This window comes from Coloeus monedula (genome assembly GCF_965178545.1).
Source record: "Coloeus monedula genome assembly, chromosome: 7".
Lineage (NCBI taxonomy): Eukaryota > Metazoa > Chordata > Aves > Passeriformes > Corvidae > Coloeus > Coloeus monedula.
The window spans coordinates 7,896,732-7,923,190 of NC_138787.1; the positions used below are offsets into that span (position 1 = coordinate 7,896,732).

The 26,459-nt window shown below is 38.8% G+C and overlaps 1 protein-coding gene across 4 annotated transcripts in view; it reads left to right on the forward strand.

Annotated features, from left to right (window-relative positions):
- GULP1 (GULP PTB domain containing engulfment adaptor 1) overlaps positions 1-23,668 on the forward strand; it is a 151,216-nt gene extending 127,548 nt beyond the window's left edge. For 2 of the 4 annotated variants that reach the window (XM_082285495.1, XM_082285496.1), the window contains 4 exons: positions 3,833-4,057; positions 6,853-6,991; positions 13,587-13,681; positions 21,704-23,668. In XM_082285495.1, the coding sequence (XP_082141621.1) occupies positions 3,833-4,057; positions 6,853-6,991; positions 13,587-13,681; positions 21,704-21,775 (531 nt within the window). In that variant the 3' untranslated portion in view covers positions 21,776-23,668. The remainder of the gene's footprint in view (positions 1-3,832; positions 4,058-6,852; positions 6,992-13,586; positions 13,682-21,703) is intronic. The other 2 variants (XM_082285497.1, XM_082285498.1) reach the window with 2 other exon arrangements.
- The last annotated feature ends 2,791 nt before the right edge of the window (positions 23,669-26,459 follow it).

The window sequence follows — 26,459 nt, forward strand, 5'->3', positions numbered from 1 at the left end:
ATTGTGAAAGTTGAACATCAAATTGTCAATCTTCACGATTTTTCTCTCAGGATATTGTAACTAATTAGATTTACATTTGCTCAGCACATTCAGTAAATAATAAACTGCTTAGTGATCATTTTTTCTGCATTCAGGTCGATGGTTTTGAGCAGTCTTCCTAGAACTTTGAAAAGTTGGTCCCTCAAATGACTGTGTTTGCCAATGCAGAAGGGTTATGCAACAGAAACTATCACTTTTTTTCGTGTCCTGAGTGGCTCTGTCGAGGACATGCAATCCCAAACTAAGAGTTTCCTTAGTTTGCTTTTCGAGCTGCGCTTCCGTGTGCCATGGGAAATGTTGGCATGGGATGTTTCCTTTGTCTCACTCTTTTGCATGCACTGCTGAAGTTTGTGTGCCTTGTGTATCTGTTGTTTACTTTTCATCTCTTTTAGTGGCTTGGCAATGCTTTAGTAGCTGGTGTTTTTTTGCATTTGGTCTTGATTATGTGAGAACCACTGGATTTTCATCTCATTGTTTTCCTGTGGGGACACTGCTCCGGTTTGTATGACAGGGAGGCTTTGGGTGCTGCTGCTGTGTGTAAATGCAGCCTCCAGAGCTCAGTGCAGCCCTGACAGAGTGGGTTCACATCATGTCTTATTTGCTGCTCTTTCCACTGCTAGTGCTGCCCAAAGCTGCCAGGGTTCCCTGAGAACACTGAAATGTGGGAGAAGCAGAACTGAAAGGCAGCAAGAAGAGGTGTTGGGGGAAGCAGCCCCAGAAGGAGCAGTGTTCTTCCTGCACCATAAAGGTTACCAAAGAAGCAGTATGGAATACATACTCCTACATGGACGTGCTGCAAAACCCCTCCATTTTTAAGTAGAGCATTAAAGATACTGATTGATTACACCTTTCGTGCAAGGTTTTGTTGTGACCTAGAAGCACAGGCCACCTTCACCAGCTACCCTTATTGGAAAGCTTCACCACACTCATGGGAAAACCCCAAGATAGATATTGGAACTGTGTGCAGATTTCAAAAAACATTTTGGAATGTGTTTATGCATATCACTTGATTCCTATTTCCACCAAGATTGCCAAGTGGGAAAATGCACATGGGTTTTTTTGCCTATCTTCAGCTTTTTTAGATTTATAATATTCTGTGTTCAGTTTTTTGAGCACTTCTTTGTGAGGGTATAAAATTCTGTTACATTTATGATGTTAAAGAAAATTAATTTGAAATTGCCTATGGCATATTTCACGTCACTGAAAAAGTACTAAATGAACTGAAGATGTAGCAGTTCATTAATGAAACTGCTAATGCTTATACAGTATTTTATGAATTAGTAAGTTATGGATTAGTGTGTTCTTAGTAGCCCCAAATCTCAGGAAATGAGCAGGTTCTTAGCTAAATGCATAATTTTCAATTCAAGGTCACTCACCTTTCCCTGGAACATCGCTGCAGTTACCCACTGTGGTGCTTCTGTATATTACCAATTTGAATGTTCTAAGGAACAAAAACATTTTTCAATTTATTCTAATTCATACTTCTTATGTGGGTATGACGTAGAGATTGCGATCAATGTCTTGAGACACCTTGTAAAAAGAAACAATTTAGAAGTGATTTCCTGATTAACAAAATCTCAATCACATTGCATTTTCTAGTACAATGCAGCCCAACAGTGCATCTTCAGCACCATTCTCAGTAGAATGAGTCAAAAATAAATTCTTTGCTGGCACATAGATACATTTAACCATAAAAGAGACCAAGCCTACTGAACTAGTATGATTATTTCATGAAGTACCATTTCTTGTTGTTTTTCTTGTGTTAATGAAATGAGGCCCAAATTGGGACATATTGTATCAATGCCACTATTACTACAAGTGTTACAGAGGGGGAACCTCAGACAAAACACAATTACCATAAAAAATGACAATTTAATTTTTTTACTATATTTTCTTCCTTTATAATTTGGTGTAAGAGTATTAATTTTCAGAAGCTACATCCTTTTTAGATTGTATTCTTTAGATCAAAGGTCTCTTCCTTTCTCCCCCTGCACTTTGTGCATCTGGTGATATTCCCTGTTTTCCATTGTTGAATGCACTTCCCTGCTGCCCCTGTGGTGTCTGTGGGCTGCTTGGAACCCTAGGGCTGTGAGCAGAAAGTCCATCAGCCTTTCAGGTCTTTCTGGACCATGGGATAAGACACAGAGGAGCACTCCCAGCACCTGATGGGTTCTATGCTGCTCTGCAAATGAAGAATTCCTAGGGAAAATTAATTTCCTGAGCAGGTGCATTCACAAAATTGTTGTAGGAAGCCTGACACCCCATATGGTGTGAAGTGTCCTAAGAGTGTCACTGATGAGCCCTGTGACTGCTCCATGTTCAGGGCTCAGATGACACCAGGGTGTATATTCAGGTTTTGTACTGAATTTTTCCGTTTCCTGGATTTGATATATGTTCATCATCCTCATAGCTTTGCTGCTTGGTGTCCTATGTGCATTTTGCTGGTTTCTGTGTGATTTTTCATGTGACTTCCATGCCTTCTTGTGAAAACTACTTATCCTTTGCTGTTTTGCATTTCAGGGGAGTATTTGGCTTTCTTAATCAGACTGTATTTAATCTCTTTGAGCATTTGTTATTACAAGGGCTGTTTTTCCCATGGTTATGTATAGCAGCAAGGATTCCACAGCAGTAATACACAGTAGCACTGCAACTCTTCTACCTGTAGTCTGGTGATACTCTTGAAATCATAATCAAAATTCTGTCCTGTAGGTTTTTTGATTTTTTTTTTTTTTTATTGATTACCATTCCAAACCCTCCATTTCACAATTCCAGTATGGAAATTTTTGAAGTTGGGATGAAAACTCTTTTTTTCTTTAATGCTGAATTGCAAGTTTTGAGAAGGGAATTTTGTGGGTTGTTTTGGTATTCTCAAGTATGGCACTGTTACTGCATTTGGTCACCTGTACCCTTAACCTGGTTAATCTTTAAAGAAAGGGAAGAAAGAAGCTGAGACTCATTTTATAAGGATTTGAAATGTTTTGTTTTCTACATAACACTGAAAAAAATGGTTTAAAATAATTGATTGAATCCTGATCTACTGAATTATGCAAACTTCTTATGAAATAATCATGACATATCGAATGTGTAACACTATGAAGGGAGTAAAAGCAGACTTCAGAATTTTTGCTGCGCTCATCTGCCACTGCCTCAGCCTGGGCCAGTCACAGGGAGCTTAGGCAAGACACTTCCAGCCCATTCCTGCCTTCTCCGTGTGGAACTCTTGGCTGTGGCCAAGAAGAACTTTCTGCACAAGTGCGCAATCCCTTCTGTTAAGATCCAGAGTTAAATCCATCCTCTAAAGATTTTCATTCAATAATAAGCTGTTCTTTCAGCATTGGTGGTATATAAATGGTGGGCTTTTCCTCGATCAGTTAGAGAAAATTCTGACCTGTGCATTAACCAGCACAGTAACTCTTCTCCCCAGACCTGTGCCTACCTGCTAAGTTACAAGTGCAGATGTGAGAGATTGCTGATCCCTTGTTGGCTTTAGACATTTCTTAGCATCTCACGCACACTCACACACTGCTGGAAAGATGCCTGACTTCATTTTATTTGGTTTAATGATCAAGGAGCAAGTTGTCTTTGTTCCAGTTGGTACTGGGTTACCTCTTAATGTGGCATATTCTCATATTTTGTGTTGAAGTATTTTCAAGTTCTGTATCTTGTAACTATAGCACTGAACAGTTGCTGACAAGCTTTTTTGAAATATGAAATGTGTTGTTTTTTCTTCTTTCCCTGATGTTTTCACGTTCTGTTCCTCAGAATGTTTTCTCTTTCTGTGATTCCTTTTCAGCTGCTGCACATAAAGTGTGATAATGATGAACATATGTTTCAAAGACCCTCTACTTTTTTCTGGTGTAACAATGAGGATTCACCTCCTTGTTTAGATATCTCTTCCATTACGCTTACTCCTAGGAGTTCTCCTGACTCTAGACTACCACCTGGATTGTTAATACCACCACCTTCAAAGAGTGGTCTTCCAAAGCCTGCCAGTGAATACAGCTGCCCAAGACCTCGTGTAATCTTGCTGTGCAAAAGCTTTTTCAGTTTTGTTTTTTTTTAGTTTTGGCTTTCTTTTGTTCTCTGTTGTGTATTAACTTGTATTAAAAAGTGCATTTTGTACAGTGGCTAAAGAACAGGGCAGATTAATCTTAGGTTCTCTAGGGGTACTCTTAAAATATGGAATTTGTGAAGATTTACTCTTATTTTCTACAGAGCTTTTTCTCTCCCATCCCCAAAACTAAATTTTTATTTTTCCAACATGTTTAAATTAGTCCATTAATTATTGATCTCTGTGTTATCAGTCAATCCTTTGTTCATTATTTTTATATGAAGACTAGTGATTCAAAACAATTCTAAAGGTCCAACTTTAAGGGCTTCTCCCCCACCATGAATTAATAGAAAAAGCAATCAGCCATGAGATAGCTTTCAGCATACTTTATAAAAAATGTAAAAAATGATGCTTGAAAATTATTCTTAAATATGAAATGGGCATATTGCCTGCTTTTTTATATTAATGTGCTTATACTATCAACTTTTCTCCCATTTGCAAGTAATGTTTGGCTTTATTTGGCGACCATCCTGGCTTTCTGCATGTGTTCACTAAATAAAAATGCTTCTTGTGCTCACATGTATTCAAAATACACATTTTTTAATTCTCTTATAGTTTTAATTAAACTATATCAGTAGTATCAAAATGGCCAGTCACTGACTTCAACAAAATGGAATATAATTGGGAAATTAGTCTAAACTGTGGGTTTGCATTTTTTGCCTAAAAGGCACATTTATAACTAAATGTAAATGCTGTTTGTCTTCTAGGTAGCTGTAAGCATTTAACAAATAATAAGATTCTCCATTAACACTTAGGATCTCCAAGACATTCTAGGATTCTCCATGGGTGTTGATGATAATGTAGGTTGATATAAGCATTTATTTATGCCCCAAACCTGATGCCGCCTTCCTAATGCCAACAAAAGGCTGTCCACAACGAGAGAGGTTCGGATGAAGGAAGGGATGTGCTTCTTTATTATGTTTATTTTGGGTCCAGCCCATCCATTGCCCTGCTTTGAGTGAGAGCAGGTGGAATCCATCAATCTGCCAGACTCAGATTATCCTGGTTTACTGCAGGGTTAATGCAAGGTCCATGGACACTAACAGGAGCCTGTGGTGTCTAAACTCTGCACTGAAATCTTTCCACAACACATCATATTTAAAATTCCAATGGTAACTCATGTTGAGGACAGTAAGAGTTCTGGATGTGTTGAAATCTTGAAAACTGGTTCTTCTATGAAGTTAATTCACCTATGGTCATGCTTGGGAACAGCAGTGACTCAGAGAATTTTTTTTAAAAAGGGCAAAAAAATAAAAGCAGCATGTTAAATGTAGATTTTTTTTTTTCTTGCTATGCTTCTGTATATCTGGGAAGAAATACCCCAGGTTCTTTTAGATATTGAACAATTATAGATCTCTCTTAATCCAATTTCAAAATATTAATCTAAATTTAAAATATGAATTCAAAACTCCTGAGAATCATGGAATCACAGAACCTCAAAGAAATAGGAAATGTAGGACTTAAGAGCTCTGTGTTTTTTCCTCTTTAAGCAGTGCATTAGAGGAAGGCTGTGGAAACCTCCAGAGAGAAACGGGTGGTTCAGGGCTACCTGTAGGCTTGGCTTAGAAATCTGTGACGCAAGCTGTCCCGGGGCAGCTGCAGCACAGGCACTGAAGAAAGCAGCATTCCAAAAGAAGGGTTTATCCATGGGATTCTCATGCATAAGCAGTGCTAAAGACGACCTGCTTGCCAGGTTGTCATATTTGTGTATTCTGAATAAAAGGATCCATGTGACTAATTTAACTTGTGCTTCAAAATTTCCATGTGGATAGTTTGGGCAAACTGCATCTTGTTTCAAAGCTGCAGGCTTTCCCTGTGCCTGGCTGGCCTTTCTAATACACAGAGTGTGGGGGTTTCTGTATTGTCTCAGCAATAACATGAACATGTAAACTAGTTTTTCCTTCAGCTTGTCAGTCTCAGTTTTATTCTATTTCATCCTCTGTCTTTAGTGTTCAGTGTATTTTCACTTGACTGTGCCTCGCTTGTGCCCTGAAGTAGTGGACTGGTGGCAGGAGGAATGAGCCATTCAAAAATAAATATGGCTGTAGAACTACAGTAATTGATGGGTTTGGGGTTTCTTGCTTGCCCAGTATTTTTTTGAACCCTTAGAAATTCCTGGGCCTTTTGAATGAAATCTCTTCAGTTTCACATTCAAGGACAACAGGTTTATTTTGGATATTAATATTCAGTGTCTAATCACATGTCTACGCTATTACTTATGGAAAAATACATTTAAAGCTTTGATCTTACCAGTTTCTCTCGGCTGCCAAATAAGAGATTATGTAAAGAAGAATTAGTAAACAAAAAATACTGGGATTGTATCTTGTAACTTGGTTCTGTGCTCTCCAGAGCGGAGCACATTGTTCTTGCCATATTACGTCAAACTGGGTTTCGTGAAGATGTCTTTGCTCGTGTGTTTGCAAGAGAGAACTGCTTGTCATGGCTTTGTCAGGTGTAACTGTGATACATTTTCAACTGAAAATGGAAAAATTACAATGCTGCTTTTGTACTGGGGAGTGTCAGCATGAGTCAGTCTGTACTGCAAATGCCATTTGCTTGGTGTCAGGAGCTGGGGTTTGCATGCTGATGTTTGTTTTAAACTATTTTTTCAAAATGTGGCTCTTATCTGCATGCTGAAGAATTCAGTATTGTGATCTTTTTCATGTGAAACCTTGCCCTAATATTTATTGTCCTTATTGTAGGCAGGCAGTGTGACACCTAAATCACCCTCCACTGACATCTTTGATATGGTTCCCTTTTCTCCCATATCCCCTCAGTCATCAACACCTACTCGCAATGGTACACAGCCTCCTCCAGTACCCAGTAGATCTACAGAGATCAGTAAGTTCTGTAACAACTGACCTACTTTTTGCTTACATTACTTTTTATTAATAAAGCATCTTTAAAGTTTTACGTACGTTTTGCATGCAAAGCCAAATACAGTTTTTGTGAATCGCATTCAGTAATGCCGTTTCATCTTTATACCATCTTCCCAAAGTCCTTGATGTTTCTGCCAAGTTGCATTATAAACAAACTAGCTGTGAAACTATGACATATACACTTGGAAGGGGTTGGGTTGGGGATTTTAACTTGGCTTTTCTTTTACAGTCTCTTTTCTGTACTTCAAGGAATACTTTTATTTCGTGTTAGTTCTTTCCTTGTCAAGCCACAGTTCTAGCACCTAGAGCCTGCATTTCTGGGGAAGGCAGCAGATGGAGAAGTATGGTGATGGTGATGCACAAGGGAGAGCCAAAGAAACCCTCAAGAAGGAGACTGTCTCGGAATGCTGTTTTCAATTCTACTTTTCATATCATGCACAGCTTTAGGTTTTTTAGTTACAGTTGATGAACCTCTCCAGATCTGTCAACCACTCCTAAAAGGTCTTCAAAAGGTTATTAACAACAGCAATTTCATTTTGCAAAGGCTTGAAAGCACCTAGGGTAAGGTTCTTGACTTCACTGGAAATATTTTAGGAGTCCAGAAAGTCTTTTTAAAAGCTTTGGGAGTCCCTTGAGTAGAGGAGAATGGAGCATGCACAAGTGATGTTAGAGATTGTAGAAATACTGGTCTGTGTTTGTATCTTCTGTTCCTGATGCCTGTTTTAGAGTGCATAAGGATCATTGATGTTACTGCCTGCCACCATATGGAACACATTTGAGGAGATCATGCCCTGTTTTGGGGCATGCTTCTAGGATGCAGAATTTTCAACTGTGAATGGGAGCTGTGCACAAAAACAAAAAGGCATTTTATAACTTTGGTCAGTGAATGTCTTCCCAAGCCCATATCTGATACACTGTTTGGTTCCATTTCTCAGAATGTCTGTCACCTTCTAAAGAGAAAGTAGATATTGAGGCTCTTAATTCAGTAAAGACCCCTGCTCTTTTAAAAGAGAATATTTTAAAATAATTAATGAATTTCTGTCGGATTCTCAAGAGGTATACTAACAGAAGTTGACTTCTATCAAGTATAGTTAATATTAACTATTTTCATATAGTTTAAAAGAATATTAGAATATTCTAATAGAATATTAGAATAGAACTGCTCTATTTGAGAGCATTTTATGGCTTTATAATAAATAATTGAAAGGCACCTGCTTCTCCGAAACTACAGACAATGCCATAAAATAAATCTAAATGTGCATATCTAATTTCAAGAATGGCAACTTATCTTGAATTGAACTACAGGTCAAGATTTTATTTTTTTACTTATTGTTCTACCTCAGATCCATTGAAATTGTGGCTAGCAATCTTGGAGTCAGCACTCCATCCTGAGGGATCTTGGAAATTCCAGTTATAAAAGATTTGCAATTGTTTAGGCAGTGGGTTTTGTAATATAAAGGAAAAGTTGCTTATTAACAGTGATATGTATTGTTTAAAGTAATTGCTTCTTCTGCACTTCATTGATTTGCATTCAGTCGAGATGTAGTTCAGAGATGCCACTTCAGGGAGAGATTACAGAGCCCATCATGGTCTTTATGCTTTTCATCTCTACTCTTTCAGTCTGTGTCATGGTACTTTCTATGTTGAAAATTACTGTGTCCATCAGTTATTAACTCTTCTTGGCATATTTCAGAGTGTCTTTGAAACAGGAGAGAAATATTTTCTAGTCAAACAAGGATTTTACTGTCCCAGATTAGAAAGTTCAGCTCCCATAAGAGCCTTGTTCAGGCTGTGCAATATCCCATCACTGTAACAATATGCAATAATGCCTTGCTTTGTGGTGTCACTGCTGCCAGCACCAGCAAGCTGGCATTTCTTTCTCCAGTACAAGTCAGAGGGCTGGCAATCAAGAGGAGCCAAAGTTTGGAGTCTCCATTTTCTGAGATCATCTTTTCCTGTTCCTCTCTCTACTTTCTTTGTCACTGCACTCAAGCAGGGTTGTTTTGATGAAATTACATGGTGATTTTGTGGGATTTTATAATTTTGGAACTTCCACCTTTATCACATCCAGTAGTAAAGAAGGAGAAAGATAAGAGTGTGTCATCAGTTTGTTAGTGTCACTTCATTTATTCCTTTTGCCTAAGTGGGGCTCATCTGCCTGTTACCCAGGGAGGGTACTCATGCTGCTCAAGCAAAATGTGGTTTTAAAAGCCAAAGCTCATCTTACTCATCCTCTGGCCAGTTTGACAAATCAGCCAAAAATAACAGTGCCCAGGAAAGGCATGGACACTTGTAGGAATCCTGTAACAATACCAAGCACTTTCCATTCCTCCAAGGCCGAGAGTTCCATAGGCAATTACTGGCACCAGGATGACAGTTCCGCTTCCCATAAAGAGAAATGCCCAGAGTTAGAATTTTGCTTATCAGTTCTTCCTTTGGTATTTTCCCAGAAAAAAATACTGTGGGGTTATAAGTGGTGCCTCTGGCTTTGCTGAGCTCACAGCATGTAGTTTAAGGCACCCAGAATTTTAATACTAGAGGGGAGCAACAGTGACCTTTTTTTTTTTTTGGAAAGAGAGCTATTTCCAAGGCACTTAAGCTTTAAAAAAATGAACTAATTCTTGAGATTTTGAGTTCATATTCAGCAGTGTTCCAACAGGGATACTCAGTAAATATCTGCTCACCACTGGCTGTATCAGTGATAGCAAATAGATGGGGTTTACCTATTTAAAAGAGAAAATGGCATAATTTTTGTACAGGAGGTTGCAGATTGGACAAATGCATGCTAACTCTTTAGGTAATAATTGCAAAATAGTGAACTGCAACCAAAAATGCTGGAGACCATGCTGCTTCTTCCTCATGAGGTAAGGGATTGTAAATGTTCTTGTAAGTTATCTGAATGGGCAGAATTAATTTATTAATTTTATTTAATTAAAGGAGGAATTGACTTATGTGTTTCTTGTTGTCACAGATATGAAATTTCATATCTCAGAAAAGAACTGGAGAGGATTATTCCCTATTGAGTTGCTCAATATTTACTTCACACAAATGCATCATGGACAAGGTTCCAACTGGCAGATGTAGAAATCTGCTCCAAGATGCTCTTTTTCTGCAGATATTTAAGGGTATTTTGTCAGAATAATGGATGCAATAATTTCAAAAGAAAAAAATATGGAGTAGCCTGCAGCTAAAGGAAAGGCTTTCTGGATTACCCTGTCTCAGTTTATTCCAAGTATTTCTTTGTGTGATTTCAGTGTGATTAATTTTTGTCATCACAGCTGCTCCAGTCCATCTGGGGAAAGCATATATCAGCATAGCTGTGTGCCTGGATGATAGCTAAGGTAGAGATTGGGGTGTCAGCTGCAGCACAAAAGCCAAATATTTATATTTTTGCTTTAGTAATTGCTAATATTGAATTTATCATAGAGTGCAGGTTGCTATTCTCCAATATTATGTGTTCTCCTGAATGTCAGATAAGTCCCAGAATTTATCGCTTGTTCATGTTATCCTGTGGTTTGAGCTGAGGATCTAAAACATCAACATTTCATGGCTTTTGAATTTGTGGGTCAATTTTGCAAGCTGTGAATTTATTTTCATCCAGAAAGGAATGAGAAAGGGAAAGGAAATTATTTGTACCATTTGAAAGGATCATTTTCAAAATCTTCCTGATTGCTGTTTATTGGAGAAAGAAATGCCTGCCTATGCTGCAGTAATTTTGAGGAGTGTGCCAGGCAAAATATTCTTGCTATAGCTAATTTTCATGCAAATACTCTGGCCTGAAATAAAAAGTTACCAGTTTATCCCATCTGTGCTAAAAAGGAGCCTCTCCTCCATCATGAGTGGAGCGAGCACTGGCAGATAAGCTTATGGATATGCCATGCAATAGTGCAGCTCTGCAGGGATGAAATCTTCGTATTTCTCCATTTTACACAGGTTCTTCAGCTTTTGTTCCTAAGACAAATACTGGCATTGCTACTGAAAATATTCCACTTTATCCCTCCCTGACTCTCAGCAGTGCAGTCTCTCTTACAACACACAAACTTTAAATGCAGAAAAGGAGTTGTTCTGTGGTCTCGTTCAGCTGGAATGGATAGCAAGTTATGATAGAGATAGCTCCCCAAGTAATAGCTTTCCACAGAAACCCAACTAGGTAATACTTCTTTATTTTCAATTTGATTCTGTGCAGGGTTTATTAGGTTCTGTCCCTTGGAATAAGTCACACTCTGGTTGATTTTAAATTCTGCCTTGTATACAGTATAAATTCAGAAATCTTCCACATTAAAGAGTGACATTAAAAGAGCTAAAACTTCTGCTATTCTGCTAATGAGCTCAAAAGTGCTTTCATTAATAAAAGCCTAATAATAAGGCATGAGTGAAATAATATCCATAATAGTGTACAAAATACTTGCTTTTTAAAACAGTCTTAAGTCATAATTCAGTATGAATAAATGCAGGAGTCTCGTCCTTCACTGTTTTTTCCTAAATACATTCATAGAATGTTTGCTAAGCCTTGGTGTTGGAACTGCCTGCTTTCAATTGTCTGACCACAGAGAAGACTGTCAGCTCCTTTTAAAGGTAAAGAGAAAGAAAATGGACCTACATAATGAACAAATAGACTGTGAGGGTTATAAAGTAGAATCACTTTTTTGCCCAGTAGCGGTTAGATTGCAAGTCAGAGCTGCTACACATCTGAAGGTTATTTGCTAGGAGCATCAGAGCATTTCAGGACACCAGTTATACTGGAGCAGACCCGTTTTGGCTGTGAAAAAGCCAAAGGATGAGGGAGAACCTAATTTTTACATTGGATTATCTGAGTTAAAGTCTCTTTTGCACGCAGGTGGTCTGCCTTTGCCAGGAAAGACTGGATTTCTTCTTGGCTCAAGAGGACTCTTGGAATAAGGCTCTCTGATCTGAGCCATCTCCTGGTCCCATGTGACAGTTCAGAGCTGTGTAGCCACACTTTTTGAAATATGTAATCAATCAAGTTCCTGCTCAAGTTTCTGTACTTTATGATGGGAATTTCTGTACTTTATTGTGGGAGCAAATGATGATAGTTGCCAACTATCTAAAATGCCTGGTGTGCAGCTTGATAACACCTAACTGGTAAGGGCAAAGCCCTGACAGACTGATAAACACAATACATGTTGAAGAGCCTAGAGAACACAGGTCTAAAATTCTGCCTCTGAGGATGCCAAAATAAAGCCATCTGTGCAGCTGTAGGTGTGTGCTGCACCACTGATAACAGGGGTTTGGGTCAAGCAGTTAATTGTCACCCAAACCTTGGGTGTTAAGGGTGGGTGAATCTTGTGCTTAACTGTCCAATCACTTCAGAGTTACTATTGCCTCCCTTTCTTGTCATGCTCTAAAACTAAAATTGTTTTGAGGTAGGTAGAATGCTTGTCAGGTTTCTTGCTAGGCAGCCACGAAAGTTAGGAGAGAGGATATCTCCTAATGGTTCCAGTTTTCTCTCCACCAGTGACAAGGATGTAGCAGCTTGTAAATTCTGCAATCAGTTGGGTTGGGTTGGGTTAGCAAAATTATTTTTGTAACTGCTTTAGTTTAATCCAACGTGAGATAGGAAAAAGTGTACAGAGACAGGACCTTTACATGTAGGGAAAAAAAATCTAAGAAGGAGGAAAAACCACCCAAAACCTGAAAAACCAAAAAATTTTTGAGCAGTCAGATATGAAGAACTATACTGGTCTAATAAGAAAAAAGAATCCAGTTGTATTGGAGGTGTTTATTCTTGCCCAGACAAAAAAAAGAAACACCCTTCTCCCTCTGACCACTAGAATGCAAACTGCAGTTAAGCAAAAGTGACAAACGTCTGGTATTGCAAGAGGGAAGTTTGCAATTGTTCTATTTATGCACCCAAATTTAGTGGAATTTTAGCATAAGTGACAATTCCTGGTCCTGCTGTGGTTTTGGGTTTTTTTTTTTTTATTTTTTCTTTCTTGATGTGATCTTATCTGAGATTTTAAAACTCTGACAATTTTTAGTTTTAGTTACTGCCAGCTGTAATTGAAGAACTGTATCAAACAAAGGCCTTGCCTTGCCTAAGTAAGAGTAGTTGCTTGTCTCACAGACATCCTTAACCTGAGGAGTGGCAGATGGGGGACACAAAGGTTAGTTGGTTGGTAATTTGTTGTTGACATAATGTAGAGATGGAATTTGGCAACTCATGTCCAGTTGTTTCCTGTTCATTTTTGAAACTCCTTACATGCACAGACTCCAGAGCACATGTCAGTAGATGATGCCCTCTTCAAATGGCAACAACTTCCCATCGGATCTCTAGAAGGAACAAGCATTAAAGGAAGCTAAAGAGAGGCTTCAACAGAAGTTTGGTGGTGTTCTTGGAAAAATATTGGTGTATTAAAGTTTGGAAAACTGCCCGAGACCTAGCTTTCAAATGGGGATGTTAAAAGTTGTGGTTAATGAGTGCTGTATCTGATGGTGCTGTTACTCAGCTCAGAAGGAGATGTAAGGTGGCTTTTTCAGAGCACTGTAGTTGTAACCCATACCTGTTCTCCCAGTGACTCACTTTTCTGTTGTTCCAGAGAGAGACCTTTTTGGAGCAGAACCTTTTGACCCTTTTAGCTGTGGAGCAGGAGATTTCCCTCCAGACATTCAGTCCAAACTAGATGAGATGCAGGTAACTACTGATTTACGTGGTTTTTGATGGCTGTGTGCCTATTCTTGAAGTACATCCTTACCATACTCTGACAATGTGTTCCACAACACGCACACTAATGCATTGGAAAACCCCTATTGCTGACCATTCCTTTTAAGCAAGTTTATCTCCTGGTCTTTGAGCTGGAGTTTGGATTTGCCTCAAGAGCCCTACCTGGTACTGATACCTTTTCCTGGTCTTAAAATCAAGAATCAAACATGGTTAGAAGGAAAAAAGGGATTTTGCCTTTGTATTTATTTTAAGGATCCTCAGGTGCACCACATCCAGTTCGAATGCACCTCCATGCACACTGCAAAATGCACACCCCCAAAAGATCTGGTATAACATTATAGGTTTTACTAATTAACATATCTATCAAAGATTCCCCACTGAGAGGCTCAAGTGAGACCCCTCCCCAAGGAGCCTTCCCCTGGATGGTTCTATCTTGGTTTATAGAATGTGTTCTGGAGAGAACCTTGGGGTCTGGGGCACACTGATCCCTAGCTACGAAGCTTCTAAAATGTTTAGTCTCTCAGCTTGACAAACAAGTCCAAGAATGTAGGCAAAAAGCACTAAGAATGCAGAAGTTATAAAAGGTATAAAAGGGGGTATCAAAGGAAAGGCAAAAAAATCATCGTGGCATCAGTACCAGTACAGTCAGCTACACTAATGTGGGGTTTCTCAGCAGTGTAACCAAGGTGGTTTGGGAACCATTCCCTGGGAAGGGACTGAGAGAGCTGAAGAAGAGATCTGAGCCAAGAACCCTCCATATCTCCTGATCTTTCTCCTTCTCATCTGCAGCAATCTCCACCATCCCAGTGCACCCTTCTCTTTCCCTCAGTGCCATCACTTTGGTTTCTCAGAACATTTGACAGACTTAGGTGCTTACAGGGCCATGGCAATTATCGGCTGCCTTTAAAAACAGTTGTATGGCACTCTGGGGCAATTAAACTTTTGAGAATTGATTCAAGAATTCTGAACGGATGTGTTTTTATCAGAAAATGTTTGTTGATTCTGAAACACTCAACAGTATCCATTCAGTTATTGACCCAATTGTGAAACAATTCTAGGAGAAAGTCCTCAAATTTTGGAACAAATGATGCTCTGCAGTCAGACTTTCAAAACTTCTAGTTCCTTGCCAGCTTGCTTATCTCTATTCTTTTTTAAGCAGCCTGCCAGCAGAAGAAAAGGCTGAAAATAATGGAAACTTGAATTTCTAGGATCCTGGCTCCTCAGTAGAAAGCATTCCCAGGTTTTCCAGCCCTCTTGTCTCTTTGGAGCCCACAAAGTCCAAGAGCATTTGCTCTCTGGCTCCTTCTGTTCCTCTGTCTGGCCTAGAGAATAGCAAAAGCTCTTTAAAATGGCTTAAACAAGATTTAAATACCATTTACTTTGCCTGAGTACATCTTCTCTTCCATGTCAGTTTAGGATGGTTCCACTGACAATCTCTACTCCATATGAAGTAAGAAATTTAGCTTCTTGGTCCCCCATATAATTTCAAAGAGCGGCTAAAAGCCAAAACTGGCTTCTTTGCAATTCCAACAACATGCTTATGTTTTGCGAATGCTATAATGTTGTTACCAAACTCTTGAACACAAACCCCAAATCTTACAGCACCTCACATTGATATATTACCAACATTTCCATTGTTTTAGGGAAAAATAAATTGTAGTAACTGTGGTTACCACTAATAATGGTATGTCAATATTTAAATGTCACATATTAAGGGTTCCTATTACAGGTAATGTCAATATTTGGAATTGTTAGCCTATAACACGACAGAGTGCTGCCACCTCATAAAACATCTGGGAATGGAGTAGTAAAAATCTTTATCAAAGATGTTTGAAGTCATGAAATGAAAGTCTCCCATCATTATTTGTACTCTCTTGATCTACAAAAAGGAGACAACCAACCAGTAACAAAACCTCCAAGCATTAGGGAGTTGCTGTGTCCTGTTGCAAAGAAAGGCACTCCCCCCTAGCATATCAACTGTTCACTGAAAACTAATTAGTGGGCCTTTATGTAGGCACAACACTTGTCACGTATGATCCAACTGAGAGCAAGTGTAAAGCTGAAAGGGTATGAAAAACCCCCATATTCTAACTTGAGCCAAAGCAAAGACTGTGTGCAGTTACTTCACTGTGTTGTTGGTGCAAAATACAGATTGAAACATGTTTTTCCTAATGTCTCTTTTATCTTCTTGTGCTTTCCTGGGTGCACAGCGTCAGCGATGGTTGGTATATCATATTTTACTAATGGTATTTAAAGCATTTACAATTGAAATGTGCATGTGTTTGTCTTGTGTTTCTATTTTTATATAGATATGTGTTTATAGTATATGTGTTTATACATAAAAACTTTTAAGATTTATGTTTTATATATAGAACTCTGAGTCAGGGCAATTTTCATTTTTAGGGGCCTACGATCTCTAAGTTAGGGACAGCTGATGGTAGTTTTCTTCAGTCTGTCTTGGCAGGTGCTAATACTAAGCCTTTGTTTTCACTGCTATGTTTTCACTTTGTTTTCCATGTGCACTTGTGAAACCTGCAGTTGACATTACTAGGTTGTCACTAGTGAAATGGTTTAAGCAATACCTTTGGTACATGATTGTGTTAGCTCAATCACATTTGTGAGCAAGTCTTTATTTGCACATGATGAGTTAAACCTTTCAACAAGCAGAAGAAACTGTGCTAGACTCAACAGTTGTTAGACACAACCTGTGAGGAAGGTGAGAGCACAGAATTTTCAATATGCTCTGGAAATCCAACATTAAGAAACATGGAAGAGAAATGTGGGCCTCTCTTCTTCTCTGAAATGCAAAGTGAAGGAGTCTTGTCGTTTTTGCATTATGGAAGTACAGCCTGAGTTACAGTAATTATATATTCCATTAAATCTGTAAAGGTAGGTTTTATACAGACACCCATAAAATAGTTCCAGGAGTAAACTTCCTCCGAGAGGGTACTGAATACAGCTCACTGTACAGTGAGGATGGCAAGCAAAGATGTGACAGCCTGATTGGAGTGGCCCACTTCAGACTCTCTTACGCTGTTTCTTGTGTGGAACATGAGATGCCTCAGCACACGCACCCCATATGCAGCAAAGCTGTCCTGATCTAGCCGTGTGCTGGAGGGGATTTGTGAACAAAGTGGGAGAGAAGAGCACAGCACAGAAGAGGCACTGGAGAATAAATGCTTGAGTGTGGGTGCTTTGCCTTTGCATCCCGTATTCTGAACTTAACGAGATCAGATAAAGTTCCCTGGCCTCTAGGGGAACACTCTTATTTTTAAACTTCACTGAGGATCCAAATTTCACACTTAAGCAGTCTATTCCATTTCTCAGTCCAATCGCTGTTGATCTTTTTGGAGAGCTTAAAACTCAAACATGTGCCGAGATGTGACTTTTACAGCTCAGGCCTCTCTCTGATGACTGTCCAACCTCCTGTTTCCCTGCACCCTTATGCTGAAACATATTTTCATCTTTATTTTGACTGTATCCAGACATTAATAAAATGAATGTCTATTTTCCCAGAAATCTTGCAGTGAGGAGAAGTTTCCCTGGATCATGTCATACCAGCAGCAGCTGCTATAATTTATTAAAATCTCAAGGCAGTTAATACCAGAAAGCTTCCAGGAGCTGCAAGCCATTCTCCCTGCATGCCCTGAAGCAGTCAGTAGGCTTGATGTCTTTCCATCTGAAATAAGTTATGCTCAGCCCTCTAAATAATCTTCTCAGAGATATGTAAATTTGTCATTGCTTTGCTGGGTTTGTACTGACTTAAGCTCATTGAGTGAAGTCACTGTGAAGTGATAAGTGAGTTGACTTCTGAGCCATAAGGTTGACTTTGGCAAATTTATCTCCTGATAAAGTGGTAGTTCTTTGTCTTGTAGTGCTTACTGGTTTAAACCAGAATTATTTTATCCTCGACACCAAGAAAAGGCTGGTTTTGGAAGAGGGATTGTTTTTGAGCTGTTTCTAGTGAAAACAAGCTCTGCTCCTCTCTATAAGGTATCAATCACATCCCTTAGTACAATACTATTACTTAGCAGGGTAACTAAACTGCTCAGTCCTTGTTAAAATGCCTTTAAAGTAAAAAAAGCTACTTGAGGAGGACATGAACACAGAAAAGCAAGTCACAATATAGGTGCACCCTTCATAGCCCTTCTTCCTCCCTTTCCTGGCCAGAACCATGGGGTGGCCTTTTTCTGCATTCCCTGAAAATCAGCAAATCAGAGAGATTTTTTTGACTGCATGAGGAGTTTCTGTTTCCTGAACCTTTAGTGTACAGGAAGCCATAGCACACATGGGTTTTAATGAACAGGCAGAGTTATGCTAAGAACACACATTATTAGAAGCTGAAATGTCTGAATTTCAGACAAGGCAAAATATTTTAAGTGTTGTGTATTAAAATTAGCAATGCATGATATATGTATATATAGAGAGAGAGCACATAATGTTTAGCAGGAAGTTGACTCCCTATGTCATTAAAAAAAATTATCTAACACATTAGTCAAGTTTATTAGAAAAAAAAGTCATAATTTGTAATCTCAGTTGTTGCAACTGATTTCATTACTATTACAGCTGTGGATGCTGAGAGTTAAAAGCTGGCATGTGCTGTTCTGTTATAATCAGAGAACAGCTTCCCCTGGGAGCAGAGTGCTGGAGAGCCCTGTGCAGCTCAGGTGTAGATATGAAGTCCTAAAAGCACGTGTGGCACTCAGTGTTCTGCACTGCTGGGAGAACTGCAGCATGGAACTATTGCTCTGTTACCTGCATCAGCAACAGCTCTACTCTGCATGTAAAGGAGAATCTACTCCTAAAGCCTTCCCATGGCTTGCTGGACTGCAGCTGATTGGATTCTATTTTTAAATTATATTTTTGCCCAAGTATAGTTTTGGAGATTCCAAAAATTAACTAAGCATTTGGAGTTATAGTGCAGAACCTGAGGGATTAGGAATAGTGATGGCTGTGGGAGATTTGAAGTCTGTGCTTTCCTCATCTTTGGAAATTTGATTGCAATCACTTTGACAGGGAGTCTGCTGGGTGAAGATACTCTGATTATTTGTTTTCCTGTTTGAGGGTTGCAATTAATTTTTTAGGAATATTGGTTAAAACGATGCAGCTTTCCTTCATTTATACTCCTACACACTTCTTGTCCTCCACTTAGATATTCAAGAGGGGAAAATCTGGATTTTACATTCCTTTAATGAAAGGAATGCCCAGCTAGCCATCTGGATTGCTTTGATGTCCTCTCGGTGCTGTTGGGCTTCTTGACCTTGTGGTCATCATGGAAGTTTGAGCCTGCTTGTACCTGCAGAATCTGACATTGATGGTCGTGGGTTTGGTGTGGCTTAGAAGTGACCATGGAAATGCCATGTCCCTGTTACAGACAGGAATGTGCAAGAGCCACAGTTCTCAGGAACGCAACTGGTAACAGCCCCTGGCAACCACATCGCTGATTTCTGCTAGGACAGGAGTTCATTTTGGTAATAAAGTTAAAAAACTTTTCAATAATTATGATCCATAAAGAGCAGCAATCTCTTAATGGATTAGCATTGATCACATTGCAAATATGTGGGAATGTAATTGTTTTAAATGCAAAATATCACAGCTTGAGAAGGACTAAATGGGTGTGGGGAGAAGTGACTGGAGTGAAGCTGCAGAAGGAAAGGTCAAGGAGGCCACGGCTCTTCAAGAAAATGGAAATAGTTCTAAGTTAAGTCATAGCAAACACATGTAAAGTGCTAAGTGACAAAGTATCAGTTTGTGTGGAAAAAACTTGACATGCTCAGCATAAGAGCAGTGAGATGTGTGCTTCCAAAATGCATCATCTGATTTGCTCTTTGCCTGCTGGAAAAAGGGCATTGGAAGTGAAGCTGCTTAAGACACCAGCAAACTTAAATGTGTAGGATAAAAATAAGACCATGCAGGACAGGAATGGGATGGATGTTCAGTGAGGGCTCTGGCTGGCTCAGGATGAAGGTCAGTGTCCTTGTCACACCAGCTGCTGTTGTTCTGCTATTGGAGCTCATCAAGCATCCTCAGGTTGAAGCACCCATAACAATCCCTTATTGTTGTATCTCTTTACAAGCTCAAAACTGGAAACAGCCTTCAGATACTTGAAAAGGTTAGCATCCTAGGCATGCTGTAACTGCAGGGTTAAAAATGTAACAGTCTGTAGGGCTAATTCTCTGAATTCTCCTTCCGGGTAAGCAGCCCTCCTTTGACTGCAGTTACATCAATTAATAGTAGCCTTTGGGTAAATGAACACTGTTTATAACAGGATGTGTTTCACTTGGAATTTCAGCTACTGTTTGCTTGAAATACTTTCTGTATTGAATGTTCTTCCTATTAATCCTTTGGAAAATACAGAGTTAAAAAAAATAAAGGAAAAATCTTAAATACATTAGTGAGCCTTGGCAGCACTGTGTCACCGAGGTAGAGCAAACTGGGTAGCACAGTTGGGGAGTGTTTACACCACAGTGCTGCTACTGGCTCAGCATCTCATGGCATGGATCTGCCTTTAAGATAAAGCAACTTTTACTTGGAAATTCACAGACCATTTAGTAACTATTGCCAGGAGTTTGTTCTGTTTCTCCACATTATTCACCTGATAGCAGTAGCTGGCAGCATTATTAGATATTCATACATTTTTCAAATTTTAGCCTGTGATTTGAATTTGTTTGAAATTAAGCTGGTTTGACGTTGGATTTACCTTCTAAACCCAAAAGGTGTGGTCTTGAGGTACTGCTGTGCATATGAGGGAAAGACTTGAGTTTGTGCCTAATCTCCATACAGATTGTTTTACAAAAAGATTTATTTTGTTTACAAGATATTTTCTTGGTGAAAGGACCTGTTACTAATTTCATAGCACACAATCAGCATTCTCCCACTGAACTGAGCACTGCAACATCTGCCAGTGGAGTTGATGTTCTCAAGGCATTTCTAGTCAGAGCCCTGTTTCCAATTGCTTAAACTTTCAAAGTCTGAAATGTTCTTGACTCCCAGGTGACTTTTGAGGGTCAAGCCACAATTATTCAGCTTCTTTTAATGCAAAAAGAGAAATGAAAATAAGAGTTTTTTTCCTGTATTAAAAGTGCAATTATTACTTTAGGACTGGTGCAAACTAAGTACCTTTAGCAAGCCAACCCTGTATAAAACCATACAAAAAAAGTGCTTGTAGAATGAATTTCTTCTCCACGGAGGAGCTGGTAGCATCCAGCTTATAACCTTTTTTGTGTTTCTACTAATAACATAAATAAAACTCAGGTAACAACACGTAAACTCAGGTATTTAGGTCTGAACTTTTAAAGCAACTCACAGCACTTGCTAAATACCACTGTATTTTGTTTTACTGAGTTACGTGCCTTTAAAATGCACAGTTTTCTCATTTGCAGTAGGTCAAGTATGATTTTAATTGCCATTTTGGTGAAGCTCAGATGGCAGTGGGCAGTAAAGCCCTGTTAGTTTAACTGCACTGGGAGCAATTCAGAACAGCCCCCTGAGGTGGGGTAGTCCTGCACTTCTTGTTGGGCTGCTCTTGAGGCACCACAGAACGTAGGGGACACCTGGTATCAGCTACAATGTCCATATCTTACCTGTATTTTTCAATAGAAATATAGTAAACTCTGTGCTCATGTAGCCCTAATCTTTCCTGCTAATAAATCCTCTTGAATTTTACTCAGGAACAACATGGTGCACATCAAACTTGTTTGGATTTCTGTTGATCTATGTACACGAATATTCACTGTTGTTATTCTATAGTATTTTCTTAACTTTATGTACATATTGTAGCTATGCTGTTGTATGGGAAATGTCTTTTATAAATTAACCACTGAGACTTATTAAAAAGTGGCTGACCAAATAATGTGTTTGTGAATTCAGGCTGAAGTACTATGTCAGTTTGTCTGCCTAAAGATATGCTTGAATTTAAGTGCTTTTAAAAAGAGACCGTAATCCTCCAGAACTCACTTGGCTTTTTCCTAATGATGTCTTGTTTCATTGCAGGAGGGGTTCAAAATGGGATTAACTCTTGAAGGCACAGTATTTTGTCTTGACCCACTAGACAGCAGGTGCTGATGCCAAGAAAGTCAATGTGAAATTCCTCCACAGTGGGTTTTTTATTTTTGAACACGTACTCACAGATACTATCCATGTGCCAAAAGTTGCTTTTTTCAACATGTAAACTCTTGTGAGGCTTGCTTCTGTAAAAATCCAACCTAGTTCACTCTTTCCCTGTACAAATGTAAAAAGTTGTATTTGTTTATGAATTATTAATTAAATTACGCTGTTGTGTTTCTTTCTCTCACATTTTGGCCTGAGTTTACTATGCTTTATGACTATTAGCTTGGAGAAGTTCTTCAGAAAGGCCACATATACCTCCCTCCCTCTCTCTCTCTATCTCTCTCTGCAAATGTGCAGGCATGATTTTTACATAATACTTTATACTTTACCTGGCCGCATTTTTAAATTATGCTTCTAAAGCATTATTTAATATTCAAGCAGTAAAATTATTAATATCTACTACAAAAAAATTCAATTTGCAAAGAAAAAAACCCATAAAATACTAACCATTACTCTATGCTTCAAAAGTAAATCTCGATGCAGTGTGACTGATTTCCATTACTGTGTGTGGTTACTGTGCTGTACATACATTGTCATTGGTTTATACAGTCCAGATTTTACATCCTTCATTCATGTTTTAGAAACTAACAAGTTATTAGTCTGCTGATAAGTGCTTAATGAGCCTAGAACTGCTAAATTGCAGAATGGACAAATTAACTGCCCTTTATTTTGCTATTTTATAGCTGAAGTGTAAAGTATGTACCTTGGAATCCATTACATGCTAGCCATAACTTAAAAGGAAGATTATGGTCTTGCATTTACTTAGGAACTTATGAAATTTTGTCTATAAGCAGGCACTGGGCTCAGTTCTGGAATTACTTTCAACACCTGAGTGTTTACAGCCAGGCTCAGTTGAGAATTATTTTTTACCCTCTGTTTTAGTGTTCCATGTCTTTAATTTTGAGGCTTTCTGCAAAGAATGCACTATGAGTTAATAAGTCCTTTGTACCCACTGGTTGTTATTGTTACAGAAATACCTGCACATCAAAATTCTCAGCTGCTGGTGAGATGAATGCTGACATGTCTATGCATACTCTTCATTAATCTTTCTCATAAGCAATAAGATACCCTCTTAAACCTATCTCAGAAAATTATTATCATTAGTTCAATTCAAAAGCTTTCAAACCTCTAGTATTTTCCCCAAAAAACATACAAATATGGAAAACCCCCAAAATTTTCAGGTTTTTTCTTTTTTACTTTTTTTTTTTTTAATAAGAGGATTTTTTGGCATCACTTACGGTTTTGTCCTTAACCATCACAGTTTACACCAAAAACACATTTTTCAAATTTGTTATCACATGTGTATCTTTATGCCTTGTTCAACAAAGTACTTGTGCATGTACCTTTGGAGTGCACTAAAAGAATGGGGTTATTCCTTTGCTGGGTTTGACACATCCTCAGGTACCTTGCTGAATCAGGGCCTTAACATCCTACATTGCATTAGTCTTCCTCTCTCTTGTATTTTGGTCATCATTAATATAGAGTATTATAGAGAAATATATATATAAAAATATATTAAATCACTAACAAATAGAATAGTATATGTTTCATAAAGAAAAGTCTTTATAATTTTGTTTGTCATATAGTATTTTTGAATTTGTATAATGAGGATGTTTAGTAGCCATAGGAATGGCCTTTTTTAACAAATAGAATTTGTATTTTTATTGTACTTTAAAAAGCTTTACATAATAAGCATCTATTTAGTGGTCATTTATTATCAATGGTAACACTACGATAATATTTGCACATTTTAAGAAACCTTTTTCGTTACTGATTTTTATGATAGTTGACTGCAAATGGCATGGTTGAATCTTACATACTTGGTCAATACATACAAAAATACTTAAATCTACACAACAGTGCATTTTTAATTTTTATGTGATCCAATTGGAAACTGTATTTCTATGTAATCTCAAATGTCTGTTTAATTTTGCCTAAAATAAATGTTTTTAAATAAATTGCATCCTAGAACACAGTGTTCATTCACTGAAATGCCCAGTTGGAAGGGAGGGTGGGGAGGTGCTTAAATGTTGGGCTGGACCTGCTGCAAAGGAGGGTTTAGTGCTGCAATGGGTCAAAAGTCACCTTTGGAAGGGATCTGATCTCAGACAGGCTAGAGTGATTCCAATCACTTCTATTACTGAGTTTGGACTAATCTGCAATCAGCAGAGAAAAATCCTGTTCTATATGCAGCTATATAATAGTGATAATTAGGGAGTAACTCTGCAGTGTTTCCTGAATTTAATTGACTTTTCTTTTTGCCTTTTTTTCCCCCATACTTCTCCGCTCGATATACTTGGCTCCTGACTGACTATTTAAGGAGGGAAGGATATAATTGAAGTTTTCCTGAGCCTTAGAAAACAATCTCTTTACCCAGGTGTGTTAATGGGACAGGCTGCTGCAGATGGTGTTGATGCTTTTGAGAAGAGAAAACTGATCTTAAAACCATCTGGTCATTTCTTCCCTCGTAAAACTGTCCTCCAAGTTAATGTTCAAAACCCATCTAAGCACTTGGATTTGTGTGAATGGAGCTTGAACAGTCCATAGGAATGGGGGCTGGCAGGGCTGGCAGGTAAGGAGCACGTGTCATCACCTCCTGTGAGCTGTAACCACCAGCTGTTCCTCCCTCCTTCTGTCAGTGTTCTCTCACAGGCAGCGCAATAACACCTTGTGCTACATCTCCACACTTTGAAAGTACCTGGTTGGGAGCAGTCAGAGGAGCCCAGGCGATTGCTCTTGCTCTGGTCAGAGTGAGTGGGATGCTGCTGCTGCCCACACCAGTGTTGGTTGTGGGAGTTGTCTTGTTTCAGAGAGAGTAACACCACCTACTGGGTTAGAGATACGGTGCTAGTGAGTCATGACCAAGACTTTTTTGACTTGTAAATTTGCCCTCCAACAAAAATAAATACCAGTGCATCTTCATGCTGCCCATTCTGTCTACACTTTTTTCTTTCCTTTGGATGCCTTTTCTTTCCCTTTCTCTTTTTTTCTTCTTTAAACTGTGATCACCCTGCTGAACCTGCTAACTGTGGCTGTATCACTTCTGGACATGTAATAGTAGATTTTGGTTCCACTGTCCAGCAACTGTCCTGACCTGTCATACCAAGCTATATTAACACCAAGAAGCAGTATTCCTTGCTTTATGTTCCTTTTTTTTCCCTATGATATAAACTATTTTTTCGTTCTGGCTGCCTATAATGGTATACCTGAGTAAATGAGCTGCTGAGGTTAGAATTCTGAAGTCAAACAGCTGAAATATGGTGAGTTTGTGTGTTCTTTTAACCTTTGATAAATCACTGACCATCATTACAGGATGTTCTTGGCCTAACTCATCTTTACTTCTGATGAGTCTGCAAGTGGCTCTTGTTTTTCCATGTGACAGATGGGATTTGTGCTAAACATATAATTGATCAAATTGCTCAAATTGGAAAAGATCAAATCCTTCATGTGGTGAAAGGAATTATATTCCATTCTGGCTTCACAGATGGAAAGGAAGAAAAGAAGGAGAAATTCTCACACTTGCAGAAGCGTGGCTGTGTAATCCCAGAGGTGATTGAACGTGCCAAGGAATGGGTCTGGCTCTGAGACTTCATTATGATGATTAATTTTCAATTTGTGGGACGGGGCACAGTCTCATTCTCACCGAGCAGCTCTGCTTCACAGAAAGAGTCCCTTCTGCAAAGCAGGAGAGTGTCACTGCCTGAGAAATCTCTGCTTAAACACCCAGAGCTCCTGTTTGCACTGTATCTCACTTGTCACTAGAGATTGTCACCCTTTGAACACCCTCTTAAGACAGGAGAAGTGTTAAGAATTACAGGAAGGTTCTCAGCTTTCTTATTTTCACAATTAGGGCATTTGTTGTTGCTTTCCAAAATTAGAGGATGCAGAAGTCACACTTACAAAAAACCTCAGAATAACTGGCCATGTGTTTTAAAATGCAACTGAAAATCCCTACTGGTAGGTGTTTGGTGAGCTTCAGCTAAAAGGCAGCAAGTGAGCTTTGGTACTTAATTAACCTGCTTTTCCCCCTTTCTTTTATAGACAAATTCTTGATGAGAGACTGAGGCATCAGTTGCACTGTCAGCTGGTGAAAAGCACTGGTTAGCAGTTCTCATCAATGAAGTAGAGACCAGGATTTCAAATATCTGGTTTTGTCCAGTTATTTCAGAAGGGCAAGGCAGCGTTTTGTCCGAGGGAAAGCCTGATGGTTGTAATATGTGCTGCCTTCCTGGGATGCTCCAGCATTCAGCCTGTGGTGGTGCACAGATTAAAGAAACTGCACATTTATTTATTCATCAGACCAAAACACTTTCTGGAACTACAAGATGCAGTGGGATTCGTGGAGTGAATATGTAATTCTTGTGTATGATGGGGTAAATGTTTCCAAATGTATGAATATACAATTAAACTTTTGTGTTTAAGAAATTTCCCAAGAATCTAATCTCTATATTGTTAGGGATAACAAACCCTGCAGGTTACGTCTCCTAGAGTGGATTCTGGAATGGACTGAACTTATTTTAAGTCTCGTATGAATGACAGCAACCGAAGTCAGCAGATTTCACCTTTAGACTCTTCTTTTCTTTCTTTTTCTTTCCTCACGTTTTCCACTGTTTATTTCAGCAAAGCTTATGCCTTGCAA